The sequence below is a fragment of the Mus musculus genome, chromosome 15 (genome assembly GCF_000001635.26).
Source record: "Mus musculus strain C57BL/6J chromosome 15, GRCm38.p6 C57BL/6J".
Taxonomy (NCBI): Eukaryota; Metazoa; Chordata; class Mammalia; order Rodentia; family Muridae; genus Mus; species Mus musculus.
The window spans coordinates 27,654,835-27,682,348 of NC_000081.6; the positions used below are offsets into that span (position 1 = coordinate 27,654,835).

Below are 27,514 nucleotides of genomic sequence, written 5' to 3' on the forward strand. Positions count from 1 at the left end.
CAAATCTGCATAGGTAGTTCTATGCTTGCCAGAGGATAAGGGATATATATATATACACATGTATACGAATAATTATTTTTGGTTTTGTAAAATATGACCTAAAATTGATAGAAATCAGTCAAAAGCTTTATGAGTTCACTAAAGACTACTGAATTATACATTTCACAAAAATGCAAGCTACCACTAAAGCAAGCCATTCTTAAATCCCAATTCTTAAGAAAGAAGAAGCAATATCTATAAAATAATAATTTTTATTACTAGCGCTGCCATTGGAAACAGAAACCTGGAAGAAAACCTGGTTCACAGTTTCAGGGCATCCTTGAACATCTGTGGCATCGCCTTTTCAGCACCACGGACAGGTCCCGGGCCACAGCCATCCTCTCGGAACAGGCATGTGACTGGCTAACTGAAACCTGTTGAAGTTTTCCAAAAATGATGATTTTATTATAGTTTTGTTCTTCTTAGAATTTCCACATGACATGGAAGCCCTGGCTGACTTACTATGTACATTTTTTGAGCACCTTCCTAGGAAACACAATATCTGCTATACTAGCTCATTCATGGATTTAACAACTATATGCCAGGTTTCCACTTAAACAACCATCTTGTTTCCTCTAATTGGGATCATTTTCTCATCCAAAACTTTTTGAGTGATTGCATACACATGATAAAGTATGACAACTTACGGAATAACGTCATCACTTATCATCGGCGAAGTGTTTTCATTGCTGAATTCTTGAACAAGTCAATGGAAAACTTATTTCCTTCTGGAAATGTTCTGTGAGAGTAGAAATCCAGGCAAGTATCCTGTACTCAAGGCTCACGATTAATTCAACGGAAACCCTTTATAGCCAGATGAGATTCTTGAGCATGCTTCAGATCACACACAGAATGGACCAGTTTATAAAGGACATGAACAGGATTGCCAGCTGCGCATGCAGTCCTTTATCTTCTGAGGTTTGGTTTCTCTTCCATCTTTACAGGCTTTCATCACACCAGGGCCACCTGTAGACCAAGTGCATGGACTCCTGTTGTGGGGACCCCCAACCATAAAGTTATTCCCTTGCTACTTCATAACTCTAATATCGCTAATCTTAGGAATTGTAATAAACATCTGATATGTAGGATATCTGATAAGGGAACCCCTAAGGGGGTCCAGACCCACAGGTTGAGAACCACAGCTCTAGGAATACGGGTTTGAATTTAAGCCTGTACTTGTCATGTTTTGTTTAGGGGTCGAGGAGGTGACACAAATTCTCTTTAATCAATGTCTTCTGGGATTCTGGGGCAATGACGCAAACACATCTGTATCTGGAATTTTACTAAGCTAATCACAAGATTCTATTCATTAAATGGATTTGTAAATATAGATTAAATTAAAGCATAGCTTAATATTTTTATGGCAGCTCAAAAATTATACAGTTGCCCAAATCCATACAATTTATCTTCTTTTATTTAAATAAATTGATTTAAGCTGGACAGATACAAGAATACCAAAAGCTGTAGACATATAAAGAAACTGTACAATATTACAAACCAGAGGTTGTTTGCGGTGTATGCGCATATACAAATACATACATTTGTGTGTCTATAATACACACAAATGTACATAAACACACACAGTATTTTAACATTAATCAGGCTGTTCTGGATAATTAGTAAACAACAAAGACCCCCTCCCCCCAGGAGGGTAATGCTTGTAAAACTTGGCCCTGTTTATTTACGATTGTTCCAAATCCACAGAGAGATTCTTACTGAAGAACATGAAGATCCGAGATAAAACAATCCCCACTGCTCAGGTTGTGTCCCTTCCAATTTTTGTCCATATTAAGTTTCCCTTCGTCTTAAAGACCCAACCCAGAGGATCCCTCAATGGCAAAGTCAGTGCACAGATGTGTGCTGCATTGGAGAACCTCACTCAAACAGAAGGCGAACCACCCGTCTCTCTCCACCCATCTCGATGCCCTCCTTGGCTGAAGCACCACTGTGGGTCTTTTAGAAGTGCTTTTCTGCACGTGTGCCCACTGTCTCTGAGAAGAACTGATGTCCAGTCCACGGCAGACTTAAAAGACGGGAATGTGGTAGTGGTGGCCATTCTCAGTCAGTAGGGAGATCTCTGGCCACTCCCTGAGAGGCTCCTCGGGGTAGCAGACTGCAAAGTCTCTGGAGTTAAACTTGAACAGTCGAAACACTTTTATCTTTACTTGAAGAGAATACCCGAGTATAAACATGTCAATCTGGGGGAGAGACGAAGGCAACGTCACAGACAGGTATTTATCCGTTCCCACAGTGATGGCGCTAGCCGCACTTTATAAGATGACCCACTCTGTGTCAGGCTCACCTGGACAGCAAGTGAGCACGACTTAGGGACAAGTACCCACGGTGTGGAAGCAGGGCAGGACCATGACTAGCAAGAAGTCAGGAGAAAACTGTGCAGAAACAGAAAGGAACACTCAAGCCAGGGGCAGTGGCTCACAGCTGTAATCTAAGCTAAAGCAAGAGGAGGCCAGCCTGGGCTACAGAGTGAGTTACAGATCAACCTTGGGCTATAAAGTGAGACTTTATCTCAGAGGGGAAAAGAAAAGGAAAGGAGGGGGGAAAAGAGGGGGAAGGGGAAGGGGAGGGGGAAGGAAAAGGGAGAAGGGAAGTGAAGACAGAAAAAGAGGAGAAAGGAAAGGAAAAGAAAAAGATGAGAGGAGGGGAAGAAAGGAGAGGGGAGGGGAAGGGAAGAGATGGGGGAGGAGAAGAGGGGAGGAGACTAGGAGGGAGGAGAGAGTGTTCACTATTAAGAACTGCATTTCTTTCCAACCAATTTATCTCTTGGTAAATATGTCATCCAATTCACCACTTCTTTTGTACAGAAAACAGGCGTAAACAGAAGACTTGTGTCATTCTCTGATCTTAAAGCTGTTGCTTTTCTCTGTGACCGGTAAGTACATGCCTTCCAGCAACGATCTGGCTTTCTGAGTGGCCACTGTGGTCACAAGGATCTATGAAGCAGCGTTCTCTGGTGCAAGGATGCTTGGACTCACAAGGGCATGGCACCCAGAAAGGAGCCTTGTTATTTTTCTTTCACACATGGAGGGCCAGCAATTTTAGCTAGCCACCTCTGTGCAGGTGTTTTCATCAATGCTAAGCATATACCCTAAAGGCCATGGGTTCAAGTACTTCCGAGTCACCCTTGGATCACACACCATGAGTCCTACTCACCTGATCCAAACCACAAGTGTCGCCTATGGAATTCAGGTGATTCATCATGAAGCTCAAAGGATCCGGCGATGACTCCCGGGAAAACAGGAGTCTGAAAAGGCTGGGGATAACCTTGTTGGTCTTCATTTGCTCATACGCTTCCGTGACCTGGTAGAGCATGAGGAACTTCAAAGCTTCGTACAGTTTACACTCCAGGATGGCGTCGGAGAAGAGGCTGTTACACATGCTCCCTCTCTTGTGGTGATCTCTCATCCCACTAAACTCAGTCCACTACAAACACAGGAAGAAGTGTGAACTGAGACGTGTGAACTGGGATGTGTGAACTGGGACGTGTAAACTGGGAAGTGTGAATTGGTAAGTGTAAACTGGGAAGTGTAAACTGGGAAGTGTGAATTGGTAAGTGTAAACTGGTAAGTGTGAACTGGGACGTGTGAACTGGTAAGTGTGAACTGGTAAGTATGAACCGGGACATGTAAACTGGGAAGTGTGAACTGGGACATGTGAACTGGGGAGTGTAAACTGGGATGTGTGAATTGGGAAGTGTGAATTGGTAAGTGTGAACTGGGGCGTGTGAACTGGGAAGTGTGAATTGAGAAGATCACACAGCAACATATGAACCACTAATCAAATAAGCCAAACAGGAGGGCAGGATTTTATACAGTTACATTTTCATGCCTGCATTTTGGGACTATTGCATTCTTTTTAATCATGAGTACACCACAGTGGGCTGAATGTTCACCTGCCTCCTCAAACTTATAGGTCAAACATCTTAGTCCAGGGAGACAGCATTAGGAGGTGAGGCCTGTATTGGAGGAGGTATTGGCTTCTGTGGGTAGAGTCCTCACAAGTGGGACTGGTGGCTTTCTAAGAGGAAGCCCAGTGATTGCTGGTTCTCCTCCTGTTATGTGATGACAAAACAAACAAAACCAAAACGCTGTCCACCTGTCTATAAACTAGAAAGAGGGCCATCACCGAATGTCACTGCCTGTTGGACTCCTGGTCTCAGACATCCAACCTTTACAATTGCAAGAAATAATCATTGCTTGTTTAAGTCATCCAGTCTACAGCATCTCATAAGAGAAGCACGAGTTACTAGCCTAATGCACAAATGCATATAATTATCTATATAAAAAATAAAATAAAGTCAGTTTCCCCAAGACACACCATTACTGTGTAAACTATCAAACATGTCGGTTCTCTAAAACTGCTTGGGGCCATCGGGTCGTCCAAGGACTATGCCAGTGTAGAACCATGCAAGAGAGGGTGTGGCTGGCTGGCTCTCTGCAGAGCACCTATGTGGGTTAACTCACACCCTCGTGATAATCATCCAGGGTATAGACTACTCAGTTCTTCAGCAAGAAGAGAGCCATGGCTCAGAAAGGCATTTCCCCCCAGATAAGCCAGACAGAGAGAGGTAAGCAAACCATACTTTCCATCACTTGGAGCCTGATTATTACTAAAAGTCAGGCAGAGCTGTTAGTCTACTTATTATACCCGCACCAACCCCGCATGCGCAGGGGGCATTGCTTGCAGGAGGGCATTTCTGAGGTTTGGACATTGTACCATATTGGAAACCAAATTCCCTCACGGGTCAGGTTTCCAGCAAAGCTATGGAAGCTTCTACCCCACAACTGGCAAATCCATCACAGAGCAAGGACACTGGCTCCGCCTTGCTACTTGGAGGAGAAAGCAAGCTTCCACCAGCAGGGGGCGCTCTGCATTGTTTCATTTCCCTAACGCACCGGATACGCCCCAAGTTACAGGGAACCCGCTGCAGTTGAGACATGGATGCTTCTATTCCAGTAGGTGGGGTTTTTCTTGTTTTGTGTTTCCCTAAACGCTCACCTGCAGTTTCAGTAACTCCACACATTTCCGTAACTTTCCAAACACATTGGAACCTGTGTACTTCTCAGGCCCGAAACTGTACTGCTGGATCCAGTTACAGCCTTGAGAAAAGAGTAGTTTTTCAGGAAGCTTGAAAAAGAAGTAGATGCCGACAAATGATTAGTGTCTCAGCACTTAGCACGCACGATTTGGAATGCCACGGCACATGGTCTTATCTCGTGGAGCAACCCTCGGAGAGACAACAATGTCAGTTAAGTAAAAAGCACGAGGCCATCTTTGCTTTAGATTTGTGGATTAAGTGATTTTTTTTTTTTTTTAGATTATATTCTAGAAAAGATGGAAACCTAGGATTTTGCCCAAAGGAGCAATCCTTTTGTATAAAATGCTGCATGCCCTTGGCATATTGCTTTAGAAACTATGTAACTAAATGGTGTTAAGAAAGCAGGGCATACCAAGCAGCTGCTGTCTTAGCAGAGACGCTGTTGCCTTCCAGACCCGGTTGTCCCTCAAAGGCCGAGAAAGGACTTAGCCAGCATTTCCTATTCCTTTACCCTTTAGCCTCATTTCCACTAGAAACGAGCAACTATACCATTCATTTCACAGAGTTCCAGGTCAAATTCTGGAAGGTGCAAAGATTAGACTTCGGTGTCTGTAAGAACCAAGTCCACTCTGCACAGCTGGTGCCTTACTGCACAGCTTCAGCAGCGGAAACCTGGGTTTTCTGTAACACTCTTTATTTGAGTTAACTAGAGGTAGGGCTAGCATACTACATATATTCCACAAGTATCTGCTATCAAATAGAATGACAGAGAACAATTTTAAACAGAAGACACCAAGGAGACAGACCGTGAGGCCATATACATGAGTGCTACCTCTTTGTTGCTCTGCCATCTTAAATTGGGCATGCTGCAATCAAAACATAATTCAAGTTGCTAATCAAGACAATGTGACTGGGGCTGGACAGCTGTCTCAGTCATTAGGTAGGGTTCCAGAGGACCAGGCTCAGTTCCCTGCACCCACACAGTGGCTCACAACTGTCTGTAACTCCAGTTCCAGGGGGACCCATTGCTCTTTTCTTGTCACATAGTGCATGTACATCCATGCAAGCAAAACAGCCATATAATAAGATAAATAAAAGAGAGAACACACTGCCATAACTGATTAAGAAAAATGATAAAAGACCTGAGACCAAGAGAAGACATCTGCAAATCACATATCCAATGAAGCACTCATATTCAAGACATATACAGAATTTCCAAAACAGCAATTGGAAAATGATCCAACAGAGACAGACAAAGGTCTCAAATGGGTAATTTTCCAAGACGATGATATGGATGGCAAATAGGTACACAAGAGATACTCAACATCTGTTCATTAAAAGCCAAGTGAGGGCCTGCGAGATGGCTCAGTGAACAATGGGGCTTGCTGTGCAAACTTGATGACCCAAGTTCAATCCTGGGAACCCATGCAGAGGTGGAAGGAAAGAACCAGGTTCGTGGAGCTGTCCTCTGTCTTCCACATGCACTAAGGCATGTGCCCCTCCCCCACCCACACAAACAAAATATACCTATTAGAATGGCCACAAACAAATAAATCCAACAATTCTAACTGCTGGTGACCAGGTGGGGCGACTATAACCCTTACACTATACTGGCGGAATGGCAAAAAAAAAAAAAAAAAAAAAAAAAAAAAAAAAAAGGCCAAGCAGGTTTAGAGATCAATGTGGCAGTTTCTCTAAAGTTAAGCACATACCTCCCACATAACCAGGAAGCTAGCTCCTGGGCATTTGCCTAGAAGAAACAGACAATGTACCTATAAAATCCTGTGCTAGACTATCCTTAACAGCCCGATACATTGTTGCCAAGCACAGGAAACAATCCAGATGCCCTTGGACTGAGAGTAAGCTGTGTTCTGCTCATATAAAGGACTATCATCTCAGAGCAGAGAGATGACTTCAGAACTCTGCCAGCAGCACGGGGAAGTACGCATGCGCCCTGCTCTGGGAAGGAAACCATATTCAACAGGCTGTGTTAGAGGAGCCCACTCATCTGGCCATGGAGGCAGCAAACCTGTGGGCACAGAAACTGAATCAGGGATTGTGGGACCAGAGGACTTGGGAGGTCTTGGGGGGACTGACCGCAGAGGTACATGAGAAAACCTTTGGTGTGGCAATTGTACGCTCTTTGCATTTGTTAGTAAACATTTATGTTAGAGTAAAATGTTTCTATAAGTAAAAAGTCCTTCCTTGTGAAGGACTGACACTTCTCAGGAAATCTGAGAACATTGAAAATGGACAGAATTGGGAATGCCAGCATGCTGAGACCTGCAGTGACCTGGGAGAGGGAACCAGTTAAATGACCAGAGCTCCTCACCATGGGACCCCTCTGAGCACAGAGCTAGCCAGACAGGACGACCCCGCTATGACCATGTTCCCAGTGGGGAGTTGTACCTTAACGATGTCTTTTTCCTTCATCCATGATGGGAAGGAGAGGCCTTGGCTGAAGATCTGGAACAACACAGATCTGAGAGCATCGTAGTTATCTCTCTTGACTGCTCGAACACATTTAATATGGTGCCTCCAGAACAATTCCTCATAGGCCTGTCAGCAAGAAGGATGCTTTGCATGAACGCCTACTGTGTGCCATGCTAGGGACAGCGAGCTCGGGGAGCTCTGGGTTTCAGTGTTCACACTGGAAAAAAATGTATCTCCAGTGCACTGTGGATCCCAAGACACCCGAGTAAGTGGAGCACTGTAATTACTGTATGTGGTTTTATTTTTTAAGAAAGCCTTTTGTTTTAACTTTTTTTCAAGATTTATTTTTAAATTGTGTGTGTGTGTGTGTGTGTGTGTGTGTGTATGTGTGTGTATAGGAGGAAGGTTTTTACATGCATGTAAGTACCCACAGAGGCTTGAAAATGATGTTGGATACCCCAAAGCTGGACTTACAGGCAGCTAATTTTAAGCCTCTTGCTGACCTCGGGTCCTATGCATGAATTGCAAATACTGCTGAGTCATGGCTCCAGATAATTTCTGAGTCATGTCTCCAGATCCTTATTTTATTAAGTTTCATTACTATCATCATCACCACCACCACCATCACCATCATCACTAGTGTGTGTGATGTGTGTGTGTGTATATGTGTGATGTGTGTGTGTGATATGTGTGATGTATGTGATGTGTATGATATGTGTGATGTGTGTGTATGTGTGTGTGATATGTGTGTGTGATGTGTGTGTGTGTATGATATGTGTGATGTGTGTATGTGTGTGTGATGTGTGTGTGTGTGTGATATGTGTGATGTGTGTGTGTGTATGATATGTGTGATGTGTGTGTGTGTGATATGTGTGATGTGTGTATGTGTGTGTGTGTGTGTGTGTGTGCAGGCCACACAAGCCAGTCCATATCCGGGAGTCAGAGAATGATTCTCTTGAACTTAGGTCATTAATTAGGCTTGTACAGCGGATGCTTTCTTTACTCTCTGAGCCACTCCAATGGCTGTATGCATGCAATTCTACAGTGACACTGCTGGGTATGGAGTCTACCTCTTGCTGTTTTAGATGAACTTGTCTTGGAAGACCAGGGCAGGTCATTTGGGACTGAGGATGAATACAACTTAAGCACAGCAAAAAAAATCGCAGCCTTTGCAGACCACACCAGAGAGCATTTTGGATCCCCCTTCTTTTTGCCTGACACAGGAGTGGGCAGCACTGTTGGGGATATTTCCCAAGATTGGTCCAATAAATAGAACATTCTAAAACCCCTCAAATATTTATGCCAGGGTGTCTGACGCCTACAGTGAAGGGTCTCTACAGTACATGCAGAAGTTTAACAAGTCAGAGATCTAAATACCCTGCAGTACTCATGTTTTCTCAGTTTACAGGCCTGGCTGACTTCTATCCCCAGCACAACAAAGTCCAGGTTGAGGTCTGTCCTGTCATGCTCACCTCTCAGTTTGATTCAACAGCCTAGAGTCACCTGGGAAGGGAGACCTCACTTGAGGGACTGACCACATTAGCCTGTCTTGTGGCATTGTCTGTGAGATGATAATTATGAAGGATTGATATGGAAGGGCTTAGCCCACTGTGGGCGGCACTGTTCCTAGGCAGGTTAGCTTGGGCCAGATCCTGAGAGCAAAGCCAGTAAGTCATGTTCGTCCACGGTTTCTGCTTCAGCCCCTGACCTGACTTCCCTCAGTGACAGGCTGTGACCTGGAAGTGAAAGCCAATGTAACCCTCTCCTTCCCAGAGTTGCTTTTAGTTGGGCTATTTTTATCACAACGAGAGAAAAGCAAACTAGATCAAGCCCTAACATCCAACAGTTACTCGGCTTCCGGTTTAGCTGCAGCTTTAACTTACAGCCCGGTTGGTACGGGTTAACCTTTGGGTTTGGGAAAGCAGAACTGAATGTAGCCTGCTTCTGACCGGCCCTGCCTGCCTTCCCTAAGCACACATACCTTCCGCATCAGTCTGGCACGCGGGGCTTCTCCCTTCCACTCTCTTGCACAATAACTGAGTAAATCTACTTCTGCCTCCACACTGAGGTTTCCTGGGTAAAATAAAATTAAAAGGCAGTCAGTTTTCCCATCCTCCACCCTCCTGGACCCTTCTCTGCCCTTAAAAGTAAGAAAACATGCACTAAGTATTTACTTTTGAACTTTCTCTGTAGATAGCCGATCCACCTGGAAGACAAAGGAAACAATTAGATGAAAACTTTTCCCTAAGACAAGGGTTGTCTTTGAAAAGGAAGACAACAGGGTGACCCACCATTTCAGCTGATGCCCTAAGTATAAATACAGGCTTCTGAAGTAGCTGAAGGTAGCGGACAGAGGAGAGAGCGTCGTCATCACAAAGGCCCTTGCTATTCTCCAGGCAGCACTAAGGACTTGGCTTGTAACTAGTATCCAGGAGTGAACTTGGTCACTTCCTACAAAACAAACAGACACACATATCATGGTTATACATCTGCCTTAAGGGACATAGGACACATGGGATAATTTTGCCACTGAGTGTCTAGTGTGGCTTTATATACACTTTTGTGTATGCATGTATGTGTATGTGCATGTTCGTATGTTCACAGATGCATGTTTATATGGGATGCAAAGTTGTGTGTGTGTGTGTGAGTGTGTGTGCGTGTGTGTGTGTGTGTCAGAGAACAATCGGTAGCACCATTCCTCAGGTAGCAGAGATGTAACCTCTACCTGGTCTTAAACTTGCTTAGTAAGCTAGACTGGCTGGCCATCAAGCCCTAGAAATCCACTTGTCCTCTTTAATGCTGGGATTACAAACACACCCATCACACCACACTTAGGAGGCAAATGCTAACAACTGAGATATCCCACCCACCAGGCCTACATATATATTTTTTTAGGATATTCAAACATAAATGCAAAAGTGGAATCATATAATTTCCACCACGACCACTGCTGCATACATCCTTCTCTAGAATACTCATGATTTATAATGTACATCAGAAATATGGGCTTCAGAATCCTGAATTAGCATCCCGTTTCCAGGATGGAGCCTGTGAGCATGACAGCTGACTCCCGTGATCTGAGCTTTCTTGACCGTGAACTGAAGGGGACCCAGCAGGGAAGGGGGGGAGAAAGGAGTTTGCAGCGCAAGCGCAGTGCCGACACGGACACGTGCTCATTTCTTGGATCCATGCCAGGTGCCGACCCACCCTTGTCTGCTGACCCTTGACCTATTATTGCTGCTTTGAAGCACGATAGGTCGCAGCACCGCTGTGTCACAGACGAGGAAGTCAATCGGCAGAAGCGTGGATACCACTTTCCACACCCGCTGCTTCAGATGCCCGCCGTGATTCTCAGTCCGACCTGGCAAACACGTAAGGGGCAGGGGAGCTCCCAGGGTGGGTTTGCAGTACTCTGCCTAATAGGAGATTCCCAGTCCCAGCCTGCCTGAGCATGTGACATGCTGAAAGTACAAATGAGGAAGAGGACTTCTGAACGGTGGCCAAATCTCCTGGGGCTTGTTTTGAAATAATTTCTTCCACAGCAGACCACTGAGTAAAATTCCAGTGACCAACTGCAATAAAATTCTCATCGGCGTGGAACCTATGATTTCAGCATGTTTGGTCATCCAAATAGTTCATGTATATTCATATTCCCAATAAAGTAAAAAATATTAACAAATATGGAAAAAATACTACTAGCAAATTTTTAAAGTATAATTCCCTAAACTTATAAGAAGACCTTTAAAATGCTTATGTATCTAGAGCTCTCATTTGGCTGCATTCTACAGTTTCCCAGAAGTTTAGCAAAACTGTTGTTTAAAAACACGAAGCTGGGCCTGGAGAGATAGATGGCTCGGTCGTTACGCATGCACTGCTCTTCCAGAGGACTCTCTGGTCTCTATTGAAATGTGTACATACAAGGCACACACTCACAAATACACATAAACAAAAAAATAATAATAAGATTATGGGGATGGAGAGGTGATTCAGTACTTAAGAACGTTCGCTGCCCTCGGAAAGGACCTGTCCTTGGGTCTCAGTGCTAAGGTATTTTTTAGAAAAATGGAACATTGCCTATGATTTGTATGTACAGACAGATTGACTCTTTTCTCATCCCCCCGCCACCCCGCCCAATATTTGAGATGGAGCCAGTGAGTGTCCCGAGCACGCGCCCTAGTTTTGCTGGCACCCTTTGCAACAAATGCCCAGTTCTTCAGCAGAGCCGGTCCTGTGAGCCTCGCCTCCTGCACATCCGGATGGTTCTGCACTCTTCCTTTACAAACACTGGATTGGCAAGCACTCAGCGCTCATTACCAATGTCCCCTCAGGAGTCCTAAAGACAAGTCCACAGCTTCTCTTTAGGGATAATTCAAGAAAAGAGGAAATTCTGGATCAATGAACTTGTACACCATCAGTTCCGACAGGTGCTGGCTTCCAAAACAGGTCAGCGAGCACCCCTCAAGCGGCTCCGGGAGGACTCAACGCTGGGGAGGACTGCTAGCTTCAAGATGTATTTCTGAACTAATCCAGAGAATGAGATTCTCCAGTGTGCACAGGGCAGTCACGTTTCTTCTCAGTGGCGGGCCTTTTTACAGCATCTGATGTAACTCACAGGCTGGTGCTTCTGTGTTTGTGTCAAGGGCCGGTGGGGACCAGGTCCGGCCCTAAACACCCCTCATCTTTAGATGCCACCTGGTGTGCGTGCTTCATTCATCTAAGGTACCAGCAGCAGCTCTCCTCAGAACGAGGCCTTTCCTGACAGCCTGCTGAAGATAACGGTTCTCTCTGTGTTTGCCCTGTCTTGGTCTCTCTCCCCTATCTCCCCTCCTCCTCCCAAGTCTGTCCCTCTGTCCTGCTCTTTCTCTCCCTTATCCTGTCCCCAGCCTTTTGTCCTTATCCTCAAAATGAACCCACCCAGAAAGCAGGTGTGGGAGCACCTTACCCGGAAACAAACCAGACCACAGGCCTGCACTCCTGGTCTCCCTTGATTCGGCCCACCCACTGTTCAAACTAGCAGGCTTGTTGTGACAGTGCCACACATGCACACATGATACTCTGAGAGTAAATATCTTCTCCTGTCCTTCCTCTCTCCTCCCTTCCCCCACCCCCTCCTATAGCAGTTCACTTTTTCAGATCATCCTTTTTCTTTTTCTGCTTTTTACATATGAGAGAAAATACACAATACTTTTCAGCTTCTGGCTAATTTCACATAGCATGATGCTAGTTTCATCAATTTCCCTGCAAATAACATGGTTCTATTTTTTTATGGCTGACGTGTGTGTATATATGTAAACACACACACACACACACATTTAAAGTCATTTATTGACTGAGAGACAACTAGCTGACTCCACACCTCATATGCCCACATTTTTTTGGTTAAGTCACTTAGGCTAAGAAGGGTAAAGGCTCATAACAATGGGGTTCTGGTGTGGGCATGAGGGTGTCATCCAGAGGTGGGTAGGATGGGACTCTACAAGACAACATGTGATCATTGTATGAGGCAGACGTGACTGTATAGCCATGTTAGGGTCTACATAAGCTGTTGTCTGATACTGTCAGTAGGAGCAGGGCTCCTAAGTCAGAAGAGTAGGAAAGCAGGGTAGAACTGTGTCTGCACTGCAACAAAGTAGCTAGGATCGTTCTGCATGGATTACATCATTCTTGCCGGTGAACCTCAGGTGCCACAGAGGAGCCCCGGGTCCTCACAGGAACCTCCATCTGCCTTCATCTCTGAATCTAGCAAAGATGACAATGAAACATGGGCCCTGGTACACAACAAGGGCTTAATGTACACTTGTGCGAGTTTTCCTTTTACAATGCAGAAGGCACAGAGCTGCCGTGGCGCTTTAAATGTCAGAGAAGTGCTCGCCGCCATGGTGTTTTTCTCACTAAGCACACAGCAAACACTAGCTGCTGTTTTCATTGTGGTTGCTATAATCACCTTTGCTTTGTAGATTAGAGAACTGTTAGAGAGGAAAAGATTAAGCAGCCACCTGATGGGGGTTGCCCAATAAATGGCAGAGCCAATATTCAAAGGCAGGGCGGGGGGTGCATGCAGTTCTGGAAGCCACCTGCCTGAGCACTTGGCTGTCCTATCTGTGAATTAGGAAGCTCGGTGGGTTTTCAGATCAGTGTCTGTAGTAACTAGAATTACAACTAAAAGAAAACGAATATTCAAAACCTTCTCTCAGGTGGAGACAGCACTGTGCAGGCATGAAAACTTGAGTTTGAATTTTTAGAACCCACGTAAAAGCTGGGCACAGCCATAGGTGCCTGCAAGGCCAGCACTGGCAGAGGCAGGCAGATACCAGCAGTTTACCCGCTAGCCGGCCTAGCCAAAATAGTGAGCTTCGGAAAATAAAGAAGCAATCAGCAGAGGCAGACACCTGGCATCCTGTTTTGACCTGTATATGTATGTGCAAAAGCTTGCACACACAAACACACACTCACGCGTATGTACATACATGCACACTACTTTTTTCTAGATCTAGATCCAATACATAGATTGGACTCAAAAAAGACAAAACAAGAAAACACCATAACAAGACCCTGCAAGTAAGTCTGGGGATCATTTTGATGACCCCCGACTTAGTCAAATATCGTTTCTCCAAGCACAGCTGAGAGAGGGTAACATTTTGGAAATAAAAAATTTCAGAGGTGCCGGGCACTGGTGATACATGCCTTTAATCCCAGCACTGGGGAGGCAGAGGCAGGTGGGTTTCTGAGTTCAAGGCTAGCCTGGTCTATAGAGCAAGTTCTAGAACAGGCAGGGCTAGCAGAGAAACCCTGTCTTAACACACACAGACACACACACACCCCTAAAAAACAAAAACAAAAAAACCAAACCAACCAACCAACCAACAAAAAAGTAAAAGACGTTGTTGTTGTTGTTGTTGTTGTTTCAGAGGTTCTCTTCCCACCAAAGACAATGCTGCGATCACCAACTTCTATTCCTTGCCCCAGAAAGGGGCCCTGCCAGGTCACAAGTGGGACTCAGGAAAGCAGAGAAAGGTGAGACAATTCTCTGCCTCCACAGACACAGCCTTCCCACATGCTGTGAGAACGAAGGGAGTGGGCAGCCCAAGCTCAGCAGAGACAGCTCTGGAAGTGTGGGAAGTCAGCAGAGGCTGCAAAGGAAGAGGGTGCCAGGAATTGGAGATCTGATCCGCCTTCATGTCTGTTAAGACATGTCCAGACAGGCACGAAAAAGCAAAACTCCCTTCTCATACTTTTGTCCTGGACTCTAGGGCTGCACAACACAATTTCTTTCTTTCTCTCTCTCTCTCTCCCTCCCTCTCTCCCTCCCTCCCTCCCTCCCTCTCTCCCTCCTTCCTTCCTTCCTCTCTCTCTCTTTCTCTTCCTTCCTTCCTTCCTTCCTTCCTTCCTTCCTTCCTTCCTTCCTTCCTTCCTTCTTTTTTAAAAATATGTAACTATGTCTCATGTATCCCTGACCTCCAGGATTAAAGTGTACCCCAAACAATCCAAAGAGACAGGCCTTAGGCTCCTCTAGGAATTACAGCAGATGTGATGTCATGTCTGACCTTACAGCTGATCTGTGATCACAAGACAAGCGAGACCACCAGTTGGAACTATAAGAATGAGCTGAGTTTGGGTGGGTTTTGTGCATGTGTGAAAATTCTTAGATTTTTTTTCCATCCTCTACAACATTTCAAAGCTGAAGTAACTCAAACATTCAAACAGGAAACCCAAAAGGGGGGCAGAAAACACTGTCTCCTGAAAACAAAACGAAAAGACGCCGACAAGCCAGAATCGAAGTGAAGATGGAGACAGCAGATCGCAGCCCAGCGTTCTGAGGCATGTGGTAACCTGACCGTCATGGTCTCTCACGGGAGTTCACCAGTGACCCTGGCTCATCGAAGGACTTCCAGAGCTGTTCTAGAAAATTCTTTGCTTCCACAACCACATGACTACTACAGTCTTTAGTCTCAGCTACTTCCTCTCCCAGGGTGTTTTCCAGTGCTAGGGACAGAAGCCACGCTCCATCATGCTAGTCAGACACATTCCACCAATAAGCTGCGTCTTCAGCCCTCTCCCGATCTTGCCAACCTTATTAACAGGCCAGTATCCGTACCATGGCTGGCTCTCATTACACACCAATGCCTCATCAACAGGCAACCTCCCATGACCTCCTGAGCAGCGGTGGTACATCAAGGGCTATCTACCAGGAAGAAGACATAAAATTTGACCTAGAAGGCAATGTAATTTTAATGTTCGGCGTAGCAGAGGAAGCTCTGAAATAGATCAGAGTAGAAATCTTCCTGTTAAAAAAAAAGTATGGTGTGTTGTTAACACTAGACTTAAATTCAGAAGCAGTGTTCTCAACGGGGTTGTGTTGTGGTTGGGGGAAAGCGGTCTTAGTCGTCCTCCAGAGAGTGTCTACTTCGTATTACAGGTGTTAATTCTGCTCAATTAAGAACGGCCAGCCTTACAGAAGCAATAAAGCCAACAACAGCAGGGCCATTTCATTATCTCCAAGGAAGAGAACCACTAAGTGGAAGGGTTTTATCTTGAAAGTTTGAGCAGTAAAACACGAAACCTACTCAAGCTGGTAGTCTCTTCAGATGCAGCAGCTCTTACCCTGGACTCCTGTTGAACTGAAAGTACCCATAATGCACCTGGATATCGCTTCCTGCCTGAGACAGGGAGTATCCCATACATGCTTTAAGAACACCCCAAGTCAGAACTGTCTCATTTTACCTGGCAAATCTTAAAAGCGACCTATCATCTTAAAGATAAGCTTAACTTTCTAATTGTGGTAGTAGGGTTCTGGCCGCCCACCAGTGACGAGAACACAAAAGCTCTTATGTATAGACAGGCTAACCTCAAAAAGCAAGCAGTCCCCGCTTTTCTGTGAAACTGCAGAACTTCAGGGATCCTTTATCCAGCCGAGCAGCAGGGTCTGGGAAAGGCGACTGATTACATAGAGAATGATGTGGAAACCACACAGCCTGGACGGTCCTAAACCAGTGGCTCTCAGCCTGTGGTTCACAACCCCTTTAGAGTCAAACGACCCTTTCGAAAGGGTCCCGTATCAGATATCCTGCATATCAGATATTTACATCACCAGTTATAACAATAGCAAAATTACAGTTATGAGATAACAACAAAAATAAGTTTATTGTTGGGTGGGTGGGGCTGGGGAAACCACAACGTGAGGAACTGTCCTGAAGGGTCGCAGCATCACGAAGGTTCAGAACCTCTGCCCTAAACCATGATCTAGTGGTTAACGCAGAGCGATGAGGCAAGGGTGTATTAAAATTAAACGAAACAGCAGTATCCCACCATGAACTGCTGAGCAAGGTCTCTGCTATAATCTCCCCAGCGACGTCAGGTAACCAGGGCTAGGCTACCTGTCAGCTGAGATCACACTCCCTTTTGTAGGCCTCAACTTCCCCTTCCTGATCATTTCCCTACTGATAAGTCTGCCTTCCTTCTAGCTACACAGGCTAGGCTGCTCCTGCAGATAAACCACTGTCCCAACAACGAGGGCACTGGCAGAGGCTCCCAGAAAGATGGAGCCCACTGAGGCAACCTCCAGGGGAGGGCACGAACAGGGCTGAGAAGCAGTGAGGTCAGGCTGAAGAAGGCTTCCCTGGGCTCTGAGTATGCCCTAAGGTCACCGGATGGAGGAGCGAGGCAAGGCAAAGAAACCACACCCCACTGAGGCCATGTCTCTGCGTGGCCCCCACCTCCTTCCCTCTGGCTTCACTTCTTCCTGATGGTAAGAAATCTAGAAGAGTCTCCTGGGTTGCTCAGCTCTGGCCCTCCTCTCCAGACAGGCTTACTCTCTGAGAGGAACATCTGGCATTTAGGAAGTGATTGCACCTAAGGAGTAGTGAGAAAGTCCATCCAGCCACACAACCCAGACAACACGGATTCTATCTGCCCCTGAGCTGAATCGCTGCTCTTCTCAACTCTCCAACACTGGTGTCTAACTTCCCAGTTGGTACATGGGATGGGCCGTCTGCATCACGTGTGCAAGTTCTGTGTCTTTGGAGGCAAGCAGGTCCCACTGTTTATCCCTGTTAGGTCTCACGTGACTTGTGACTTACTTGCCTGTGTAGGTCCACTCTCAGGCTCTAACATTAGACTGTTCTGCTCTAACGCACTCATTCGGTGAGAATGGCTACTGAAGTTACCCTCTCACGGTGGCAATCCCTGCAGTGATCAGAATCCCTGGGGGCTGTTGCTAATGGCAACTGATCCTTCTAATTGGCTGTCTTTCCCAAAGTCTCCTTTTAATTCTGGAGCTAGTGTGGGCTGACATTAAAAAAAAAAATGATAGAGGTATCAGCTATTTTGAAACACCTTCCACAGCTTATCTTACTGGTAGGGAATATCTGTGTCCTGACAACCACTGAGTGAGAAATATGGGCCCACAGACTGGGAATGGAACAGGAAAAGAAGGGCGTGTCCTCCGTGGAACATTCCTAAGCAAAGGCCCCAGGAACAGGTTGAGTAACCAAGAATACCAGTCAGTGTGACAGCTAAGCATCTCCCTGGAACACCCAACCACACCCTAGGACTTGCCTGGGAAGTCACTGTGGTCCTTAACCAGAAGACCCAGGGGCAGAAGACTGGCTGGTCATCTCTTCCACCTTCCCCTTCCCTTTACTATGGACTCATCCACTTAGTAGACCCCCATGTTACTGCTTGCCACAAAGAAGCCTAAGGCGTCAAAGGCCATTCTGTCTACAGGGCAGCATGTCAGTACCACTTTGGGGCTTTTTTAGAAACAGACTCTTGAGTCCCTCTGACATCAAATCTGTGTCCTTAGCAGGATGACCTGGGGACCTTCATGTACACTGATGTCTCAGGCCACTGTTAGGGGACAGCGTCAGGCTGGGTTCCCCTGCGGCTGACTTAGCAGGCTGTGCCCAGTCTTCCCTTGACATTCCCAGGCAATTTTAATGCACTGGCAGTGTTGGGCAACAGAGCACAAGGGCTTCCTCCATCTCTGGCCACTTCCGTCCCCTCAAACATACCAGACACTGGTTAAATGCCAAAGTCACTATGAGGAGAAATAAGCCTAGATGAAGAGGAATGCCACTGCACAAGAGCTCCAACTATGGCTGAGTGTTCTGTCTTGTGCTCCTTCCCTCTGGCTACTCGAGGGGCTCGCTCCGCTTGCAAGTAGACTGTTCTGTAGGCAGGAGCTAGTCCTAAATGAAAGAGAACTTTCCCAGGGTAGTATGGAGAGAAGATGCACTACTGTTTGTGAGGCCTCTTTGCAGGGGACAACTTGTTAGCATTCTGTCAAATGCCACCCCACAGTTACCTGGCAACAGCCAGGTAGGCCTGACCCATTATAAAAGGGGCTGCCTGCCTCCTCCTCCTCCCTCTCTTGCTTCCCTGTTGCTTCTCTCTTGCCCTCTTGCTCTCTCCATGTGGTCATGACTGACCTCTGCTTCTCTACTCTCTCCCTCTCTCTGCCTTTGTCTGCTTCTACTACCCTCTTAACTCTCCTCCCTGTGCCCCAAATAAACTCCAATCTATACTATACCATCATATGGCTGGTCCTTCAGGGGTAAGGGATGCCTTGGCATGGGCCCGCTGAGGCACCCCCATCCCCCACACCCCACCACACCCCCATAGAACATGCTCCCCCCTCTCTTTATCCTTTTATAAACACATCACAACTCACCCCAATATTCTTGGGACTCTCCCAGAATGAGTCCTGAAAGTCTCATATCTGAGACATGCCTGAGTTCCAAGCCTGTCAGGATGGCTGTTCCCGAAGGGCCCCTCCAGTCCACGCCGGCCCTCTCTCTCCTGCACAACCCCCAGCCCCTCCCAACTCCTCCTTTGCTCATGCTCTTCCCTCAGTCTGGAACATTCTTCCATGGCCTAGGTCACACTTTCTTCCAGCTCCCAACTCAAATGTCATTTGTCTGGCCCATTCCCAACCCCGGGCTCAGTAAACCCACTCTCTTCTGCAGGGCACATCATGTCCTTTCCCGGTTCTTGACAGTTTGTGTTTGTGTTTGTGTTTGATGGCCTCCCTCCCTCCACTGGGTACATCATAAGGACTAGGAGTGTATCCGTTCTCTTCATACCACAGGCCCAGAAGAGATGGTTAATAAATGCTGGCTGAAAGAGCCCATGTGTCTATCTGTCAGCACTGTATCCAGGCCTTTGGTCTCCACGGCACAGATATCCAGCTTGCTCTGAACTTGTTCTCCCTCCCTTCAGAGACAGCGCCGAAACTTAACTGGGACCATGGCTTCTCTCTCAGAGAAAGGCTCATTGCATCCTCTTTGGATGTGGTTCAGTTGTCCTCAGTGGACTCTGTGAGGGGGAGAATGTTCAACTTTTCGACGGAATCATCTAGCCAGACATAGTGGAGAGCTCTTGTAATCTCAGCACTTGGGGCTTGAAGGCGGGGGGAGTTCAAGGCCATCCCCGCTACATACATTAGCCTGAATTAAACAAAGCCCCATCTCAAAACAGAGAGAGAGAGAGAGAGAAAGAGAGAGAGAGAGAGAGAGAGAGAGTCAGACAGACAGACAGACACCAGGAAGGGCTCAAGAGTGGTTGATTCCTCACCCTTCTTCCTCTCTGGTAAGTGGAAGGGTGATGAGTGGGGCTCCACAAAGCGACCACGGGCATGGGAGCCACGTTCAGTGTAGACACACAGTAGAAGGAACTGAGGGAAATCAGAAACCAACTGTAAAGAAAAGGCCCTGGACCACAGACACCATGGACCCCAGCCCAGCTCTGGGGGCTTCCTCTGTGCTCCAACATCGATAACAAACACTCTCCTTCCTCTCACACTGCACTGTCACTCCATGAGAGCAGAACCTGGCCCCTTCTAGTCCTGAGCATGCACGCGAAAAGCATAGGAGGCACCACTATGTCTCTCTTCCCTTAATTACACGCCCCACCTAAATCCAGAACGGAAGTGAGAGTACGAAGTGGTCACCTGGTAGGAAGGTTTTGACACAGTGGAATGAAGGGGGAACTTGGAGTCTGGCCTGAGGGAGCCAAGGGCCCTGGACCTCAGCTTCCTCCCCATGAAGAGGTGTTGGGAGGCCAGTCTGTCACCTACCGCCTCCCCTCTCCAGAGATCTCTTCCTTTCAGTGGGTTTGTGTGTTATGCAACAGAGGGAATAACAAGTACACACAAGGCATGGGATTTTATATAGCTGTGAACTGACTGACCTTCAGCTAAGCTCAAAACATCATTCAATCAATGATAGCCCCACAGCATGGATGCCCTGGGTGTGGACACAAGACCCAGCCAATCTGGATAAATGGTAGCACAGCCTTGACCCTTAGAGGGGCAAGTTTGCTTCTGCAGATCTGACCATCAGCTGTCCTGAATGCATTGGATCTGGTAAAGAGCCTCATGCACATAGGGAGGAGAAAGAGGGAAAGAAGAACTAAGGGAGGGGTTGGGGTGGGGGCAGAGAAGAGGAACTGCCCTCCGTGAGGTCTGTCTGGGAGGACACACTGGTGTCTGAAAGCACAAAGAGCAGGAGGAGGCAGGCAACCGTTGGCAATCGCAGACATCAGTCAAGTGCTCGCATCTGAGCTGAACAAATATTCAAAACACAAAGTAGATGAATGTGCCATGGATAAATGATGGAGACACTTTCCGTTGAAGTGCTTACCTTCACACATAGCAGAAGGGATTCCTGTGCCCAAGTCCCACACGGGTCTCAGGTACAAAACAAAGGGACTTGGTATCTGTATTGTTAAGTCCAGTCATTATATTTCCATTTCAAGGTGAGCAGCCCACCCAACCCTCATCTACATTGGCAAACACCAAGCAAAAGGGCAGAGAGTTACCACCACTACCCGTGCTGTCTGCACCTCACCCCACACTTCACTTGGAGCTGGTGGCTGACTGCATTCAGCACTGACTCCACATCTCGTCCACTCCCTCCTCCCTCGCTGCATCCTGCTTGCTGCAGAAGTTAACCCATCCAAGTGGCTGCTTCAGGGGCACCGTTTCCCTGGCACTTTACACAGCCCGAAGGCAAGCCGGCATCTTCCTGTCACAGATCATAAAAGATATTCTCTCAATGTAGCAGCTACTATCCTAAGACCGAGGAATGGATTCTCCCAGCGCCAGGCAGGACAGGACTCAGTTCACTTCTGTTAAACTTGGGAAACAAGGCAGCAGGAGAGACAATCTAGCACTGACCTAGGCCGTAAGCCTGGTGAGCTTCCAGCAGCAGCTCTCTGGCCGGCCACAGTCCCATGCTATTCAGAAACTGGCTTGTATACAAGAAGGTTGTCCTACCTCCACAGAGGGCAGGGAGCTTATCTCCATGGTGATGGGACAGGGGAGGTTAGTACCCACCTTTCTCCCCCTCTCCGAGAGAGGGGAGAGGGGGAGGAGGAGGGGGAGGAGGGGGAGATGTGTGTGTGTGTGTGGGGGGGGGCTATAGGTTGACATCAGGTGCTTTTCTTAATCAAGCTCAGGGACTCATCGAGCCTGCATGTCCAGCAGGCTCCAGGGATCTTCCCCCTCCACCCCCCTGTGCCTCCTGAGCATCTCTGAGTACAGACAAGGCCACACTGCTCCTGGCTTTTTAAGGTGCATGCTGGGAACTCAGGTCCTCCTGCTTACATGGCTGCACTCATCAACTGAGATTTCTCCCAGCTCTCAGTTCCCTTTGCCCTTGACTTTCAATGATACTCCCCTTCTGTCTCAGCTTGGAGCTGGGGGGAGGGGGTGTGCTTTCCAGAGAAAATGCGGTGGCCACACGGTTAAGACAGCAACAAATGATCTACTATGAAATTCATAATTTAGAAACATGTCTGCCATAATATTTTATGTCCTGCACTTCCTGGGATTTTTATTTCCTAGGACTCCTGGCAACAGTAATGACAGATGGTGTTCCTCCATCTCTTAGAGATAAATGTAAACTTTTAAACCATCTTTTTAATTTAAACACAATGCCACCTGTCTGTCATTCCCCTGAATAAACTGAAAAATTGTTGGTTGTTTTTTTTTTTTTTAAAATAGACTAGTACAAAGGGATCCTAGGAAAACAAGAACACATACAAAACTTTTCCTCTTGATGTGTTAGAAAGAAACATCAGTCCTCCATGAAATCAACTGCAATCAAATAAACAGACACAAGAACTCACCATGAAGACCAAGCTGGCCTTGAACTCATAGAGATCCACCTGCCTCCGACTGTTGATGCTGGGATTAAAGGCATGTGCCACCATGCCAAGCATAACGTCAATTTTTGAAAACAGATTATCTAGGTAATGTACATTTGTTAGATGGCTCAAAGGGACAGAGGAGAGAGGAGAGCCCCCGGGTGGACACGTTCATCTGATAACTCCTGAACACTGCTGCTTTCAAGAGCTACATAGAAAGAACCGTAGAGCCATGGGAATCTTGGAAGAAAAGACAAAGTTTTACAGTTTCTCTCTTTTCTTGCACACCCAGCCTGTAAGTCATCTCAGTCAATACAGTGGCATAAAAATGACAGCCTAGGTTCTCTGCTGAGAACAGGTCCAGTGAGCTGAAGAAGCTCTCACTAGGAACTGCAAGGCCTCCTTAGTCAATGGCAGGACTGTTTTAGAAGATGAGCAGGCAGATGGATGGCTAAGAATCTGCCATAAGTAAAGACCTGGGCCGGTGCCTGCCTCCTAGAGTGACTTGGAACTGGAAGCCATCCACATAGCCACAATGGCTCTAAGCACCACCGAATGAGAGCGGGGAGAATCACACAGAACTCTTTTGCCTCTGTTGCCAGCATCTCCCTACGCAGCACCCAAAGAACACAGTGAGTACCCACCACAACTGGGAAGAGACAAGCACGACGACTCTGGACAAGCCAGCCAGGGTGCTCAACCCACCTGAGAGCCAGAGAAGTTCTCTCTGGTGAACCAAAGTCTACTGGATAACTCAAGAAGACATTTTTCCTTTAATAACTACACCAGTAAAGAATCTCTACCTAGATAACACATCCGCTTTAAAAAAAAAAATTACATGCCATTGGCTAGTCATTCCATAGAAATAAGAGAAGTCTAAAAGTGGAGCAAACAAATAGCAAAACATATCAACTATAGATCTTTGGTTTAAAAACATGTGTGTGAGTCTGTCTGTATATCTGTGTGTCTGCCTGTGAGTCTGTATGTGTATAATGTAGCTGCAAATCCTTAAACCATCTTTTTTTTTCAAAGAAGGAAAATATTTCTCTCTTCCTTAGAGCAGGACTTGGGAACAGCTACTTGCACCCCTCAGGACAGTTACTAACTGCCTGAGCCCCCTGCTTACCAAGCAGCTCCCCAAGGCCAGAGGAGCTCCAGTATAAACGCCCATCCCCCGTAGTCCCTGTGGACGTAAAGTTCACACACACTGTGGGCATCACTCCTTTCTCGGCTGATACTAACTGTTCCAGTTCGCCTCTCTCCCTGGGCGCAGGCATGCTCACCTTCTGAATTCACCTCCCTGCCTAGAGACTAATGTGTTCACCCGTGGAGACAGCGTGTCTAGTGCAGGCATGACACATCTGCTCCACACACAAGGTCAGTGACTGGCGAAGGGCTTGGACATAAGGGAACGCAGGATATTCGGAAGGCAGTTTTCTAACTGGGGGAATAGTCTAGGTATGAGGTTGGGATCTTGGCCGGACAAGTTCCCATTTAAAGCAGTTTTGTATCCGAGGGATAAACCAAACAGTAAGTAGCTTCATAACAGAAGGCAAGGATGATAGTTAGGACAGCAGCACTGAGCATTACAGAGCTTTCCATGGTCTGTAAACAACCAGAACAACTTTATATGTAATAAGTGCTCTAAGCCGCAATGGGAGTCTAAAAAAATGATACTCATTATTTTCTAAATTTTGGCTTAGCTTCAGAACATACTCCCAAGACAAAATCCTTACCTACAACAGCAACATAAAACAAATAAAAGAAAGCAAAGCTGCTTCGGATGTGGCTGGAATGCCAGACCTGGCTCATGGTATTCCCCCATGTAATGTGTGTGTCCCCCACAGTGTGTGTGAACACCAGGCCTCCCAATCCCAACACTGAGGGTCCATCAAGGAGCTAAGGAGCTCCTCACAGCACAGCTGAGGATGTGCGCGCTGCCAGGGAACTTAGGGTCAGTGGTGGATGATAGCACAGCCACGGCTCAAGCCCGCCAAGAATTAAGGACCGTGAAGTAAGATAGCTGGAGTTGAATGTAGGGAAAACAAGCATCGGCCTCAGACACAGAGGTCTGCCAAAGATGCCGAAAGGCCAGCTGGTTTTACAGCACCGTGATATCACCCCTTGTAGGTGATGGTGGCTTCTCTGAGGTTTGGAGCACTGGATGAAACAACCTTCAAGATGTCTCGTCCTTGTCCAGTATTCTGACAGGGTCTCTCTAGTAACACTGTCCACAGATGCGTGCCCCCGTGAGTTTTCAATACAGAAACACGTTTAACAATACTTTAAAAAGACTATCCCCAACCCCTTCTCCATCTCCAACAATTCTATGGGGGGGGGTCTTCTATTTTTCTTTGGTTTCTGTCAAGGTTTACTAATAGTCTTAAAAGTGGATCTATGTCTTTCTTTTAGCAAATAGTTAAGAGGTATACCAAAAGGTTGTTTCCATTTCAGCTGGAGTAAGTGACTTTAAGGCCACTGTGTCGGTTTTGTTTGTTTGTTTGTTTGTTTGTTTTTTGTTTGTTGTTTTGTTTTTGGTTTTGGTTTTTGGTTTTTTTTTTTTTTTTTTTTTTTTTTGTCTTGTTTTTGTTTTTGATCTGTTTGGAAAACAGAACCAGCGAAGAGGATCTCCTATGCTCCTAAGTCCTCCCTCAGCAGTTATATTCGAAAGGGAAACGTTTTCCACAATCTTATCCTTGAATCTCACTTTGTCCTGCAAACCTACAGCAGACCCCACAGACTGAAACAAACGAAAGGTCCCTCTCTCTCCTTGGGCTCAGCGCACTGACACGCCTTGGACTTCGTGCAGAGAAAGGAAACGTTCTTGGTGGTTTTGTTAAGCCAAAGTAGGCATTCTGCAGTCTCCCAAACCAGCTCTTTCCCAGTCATGTCCTTGCCTCTGTTTCCAACTTTCTTTTCTCTGCCAAACTAAAGGAAGAAAGAAACAAAATAAAAAATGTTCGACTGGATACGCCCACAGGAAATACTTGGCTAATTCTATAATAACCTGAGGTGCATAAAGGTTAAACAAATGAGTTAATTCTCTAAACTTCAGAGACTTGGGTAATTTAGTCACAGACTAGGCTGGGAGAGGCCTTCGGAATTAACTTGTCCAGCATGCATTTCACGAATGGTTGATGTCTTGAATAACTCCTACCCAGACACTCTAGGGTGGACTGACGTCCAGACCTCGTGTCCTGAACAGTGTTGCTTCCACTACACAACACAGTGCTGTGTCAGAAGCTCCTACTAGGACGGAGAGCAGCAATTAGGAACATTCCCGGTGTCCAACAACCCCATTTACACACTGAAAGCAAGAACACACACAGCTTAGATTCACTACTAGGCTCACATTCCTTGAGTGGTAGATGGTGAAACACAGGATCCAGCGTGTGGCCCAACAAAACCTAGAGAAACTGAACCACGGACACAGCTGTGGGACCGGAAGAAAGACATTTCATCTCTAAGGTCTTTGGAGAGGACAGACCACTGCTACCCAGTGGGGCAGGGGCCCGAAATGCAATAGCGATCTACTGTCACCCTGTCCCCTTGGTGAGCATTTTTTTCCCCCTAAAGTCAAGAGTGTTCTCTGCGGTTTACAACTCTGGTTGCTGAAAAGGTGTGGGCCACATCCTCTCAAGGCGCAAACCCCGGTAGCTTAGTTTACAACCAAGTTGCTCCCTCGAGGACACCGACCAGCTTGTCCACGCGCCCGGGTACTCCTGGATAGACCCGCCTCTCTCCGATGGCCGGGGACTCAGATGCAACCCACGCACAGCCACGCGCGCGAGGTGTAGCCGTCCCCGCGCCACAAGCACCCTTCGCTCTCCCTCGCCCACCCTCCGCCGCCACTACACCCTCCGGGAGACTGTGCTCATCCCGGCGCCCACCTGAGGTGGTCCGAGCGCGCTCCCGCTCCCGCGGCGCGCTCCTCGGCGCCTCCATGCGGGATGCGCGCCTCCACCCGCGCGCACCCTCCGCTACAGCCCGGCGCCCCGCTCGCTTCTCCGCAGCCGCAGTCCCGAGCTCAGCTACTGTGACAGCCGTCCGTGCTCCCGCCCTGAACGCAGACTGACGCCCGGTGCCGCCACTCAGAAGCTAGGGCGGAGTCTAGGGCGGAGCCTCCGCGCGAGGTAGGCGTGAAGGGCGCGGCGGCGTGGAAAGCTCAGAAGCTCAGCGATGGGAGCGCTGCGGAGGCCGCGGCTCTGCCCCTAGGGCTGCACCTCCACGCTCACCCTGGGCGTTCCACTGGTTCGGATCTAGAGTCCTCTCGGGAGCTCTGCACCAGAGCCAGAGAACTTGGGGAAGAGACTGATGGGCCGAGGGACCGAATGCCCCTCACCAGCTCAGGACAGCTTGGTGCCTCGATTCCCTGTTCACCACGGGACAAACCTGCTATGTCTGCGCCGGAGAGCTAGAGGCTGGGATCCAAAAGCAACTGCACCCGGGGCTTGTTCCACTACGTGGGGCAGGGCTTCCTCGTCTTTCTGCATGGGTCAGCACATTCGGCTAATGCGTGCTTGGAACTGTTTAGGGACGAACAAGAGCATTCTTGACAAAAAGTGGTTCCATAAAGTAATTTCTTAATTGTTAAAAAACAATACAAAAAGCTAACAGAAAAAGTAAATGGCCTAACAAGAAAAGGATACAAGATTTTTTTTGCTCCTGATTAACTAATTTGATGGACCCCTCCTTTTTTCCAGAAGAAGACAAGAGAGGGGGAGGGGAAGAGGGAGGGGGAGGAGAAGAGGGAAGGGGAGAGGGAGGGGGAGGAAGAAGAAGAAGAAGAAGAAGAAGAAGAAGAAGAAGAAGAAGAAGAAGAAGAAGAGAAGAGGAGGAGGA

At 47.1% G+C, this 27,514-nt stretch overlaps 1 protein-coding gene across 4 annotated transcripts; it reads right to left on the reverse strand.

Annotated features, from left to right (window-relative positions):
* Positions 1-235: 235 nt before the first annotated feature.
* Otulinl (OTU deubiquitinase with linear linkage specificity like) lies at positions 236-26,769 on the reverse strand. 4 transcript variants are annotated; one of them, NM_001242424.1, is made up of 9 exons: positions 26,563-26,708; positions 9,820-9,979; positions 9,703-9,734; positions 9,510-9,601; positions 7,505-7,654; positions 5,056-5,184; positions 3,211-3,480; positions 2,342-2,429; positions 237-2,237 (listed from the first exon to the last, which is right to left on the reverse strand). In NM_001242424.1, the coding sequence occupies exons 1-8, from the start codon at positions 26,615-26,617 to the stop codon at positions 2,364-2,366; spliced, it is 954 nt and encodes a 317-aa protein (NP_001229353.1). In that variant the 5' UTR covers positions 26,618-26,708; the 3' UTR covers positions 237-2,237; positions 2,342-2,363. The 4 variants fall into 4 exon arrangements, 3 of the variants coding, with proteins under 3 accessions (NP_001229353.1, NP_001229352.1, NP_938043.1); XR_383826.4 differs by lacking the exon at positions 2,342-2,429 and having other exon boundaries at positions 236-2,237; positions 5,056-5,156; positions 26,563-26,769; NM_001242423.1 differs by lacking the exon at positions 2,342-2,429.
* Positions 26,770-27,514: the final 745 nt, after the last annotated feature.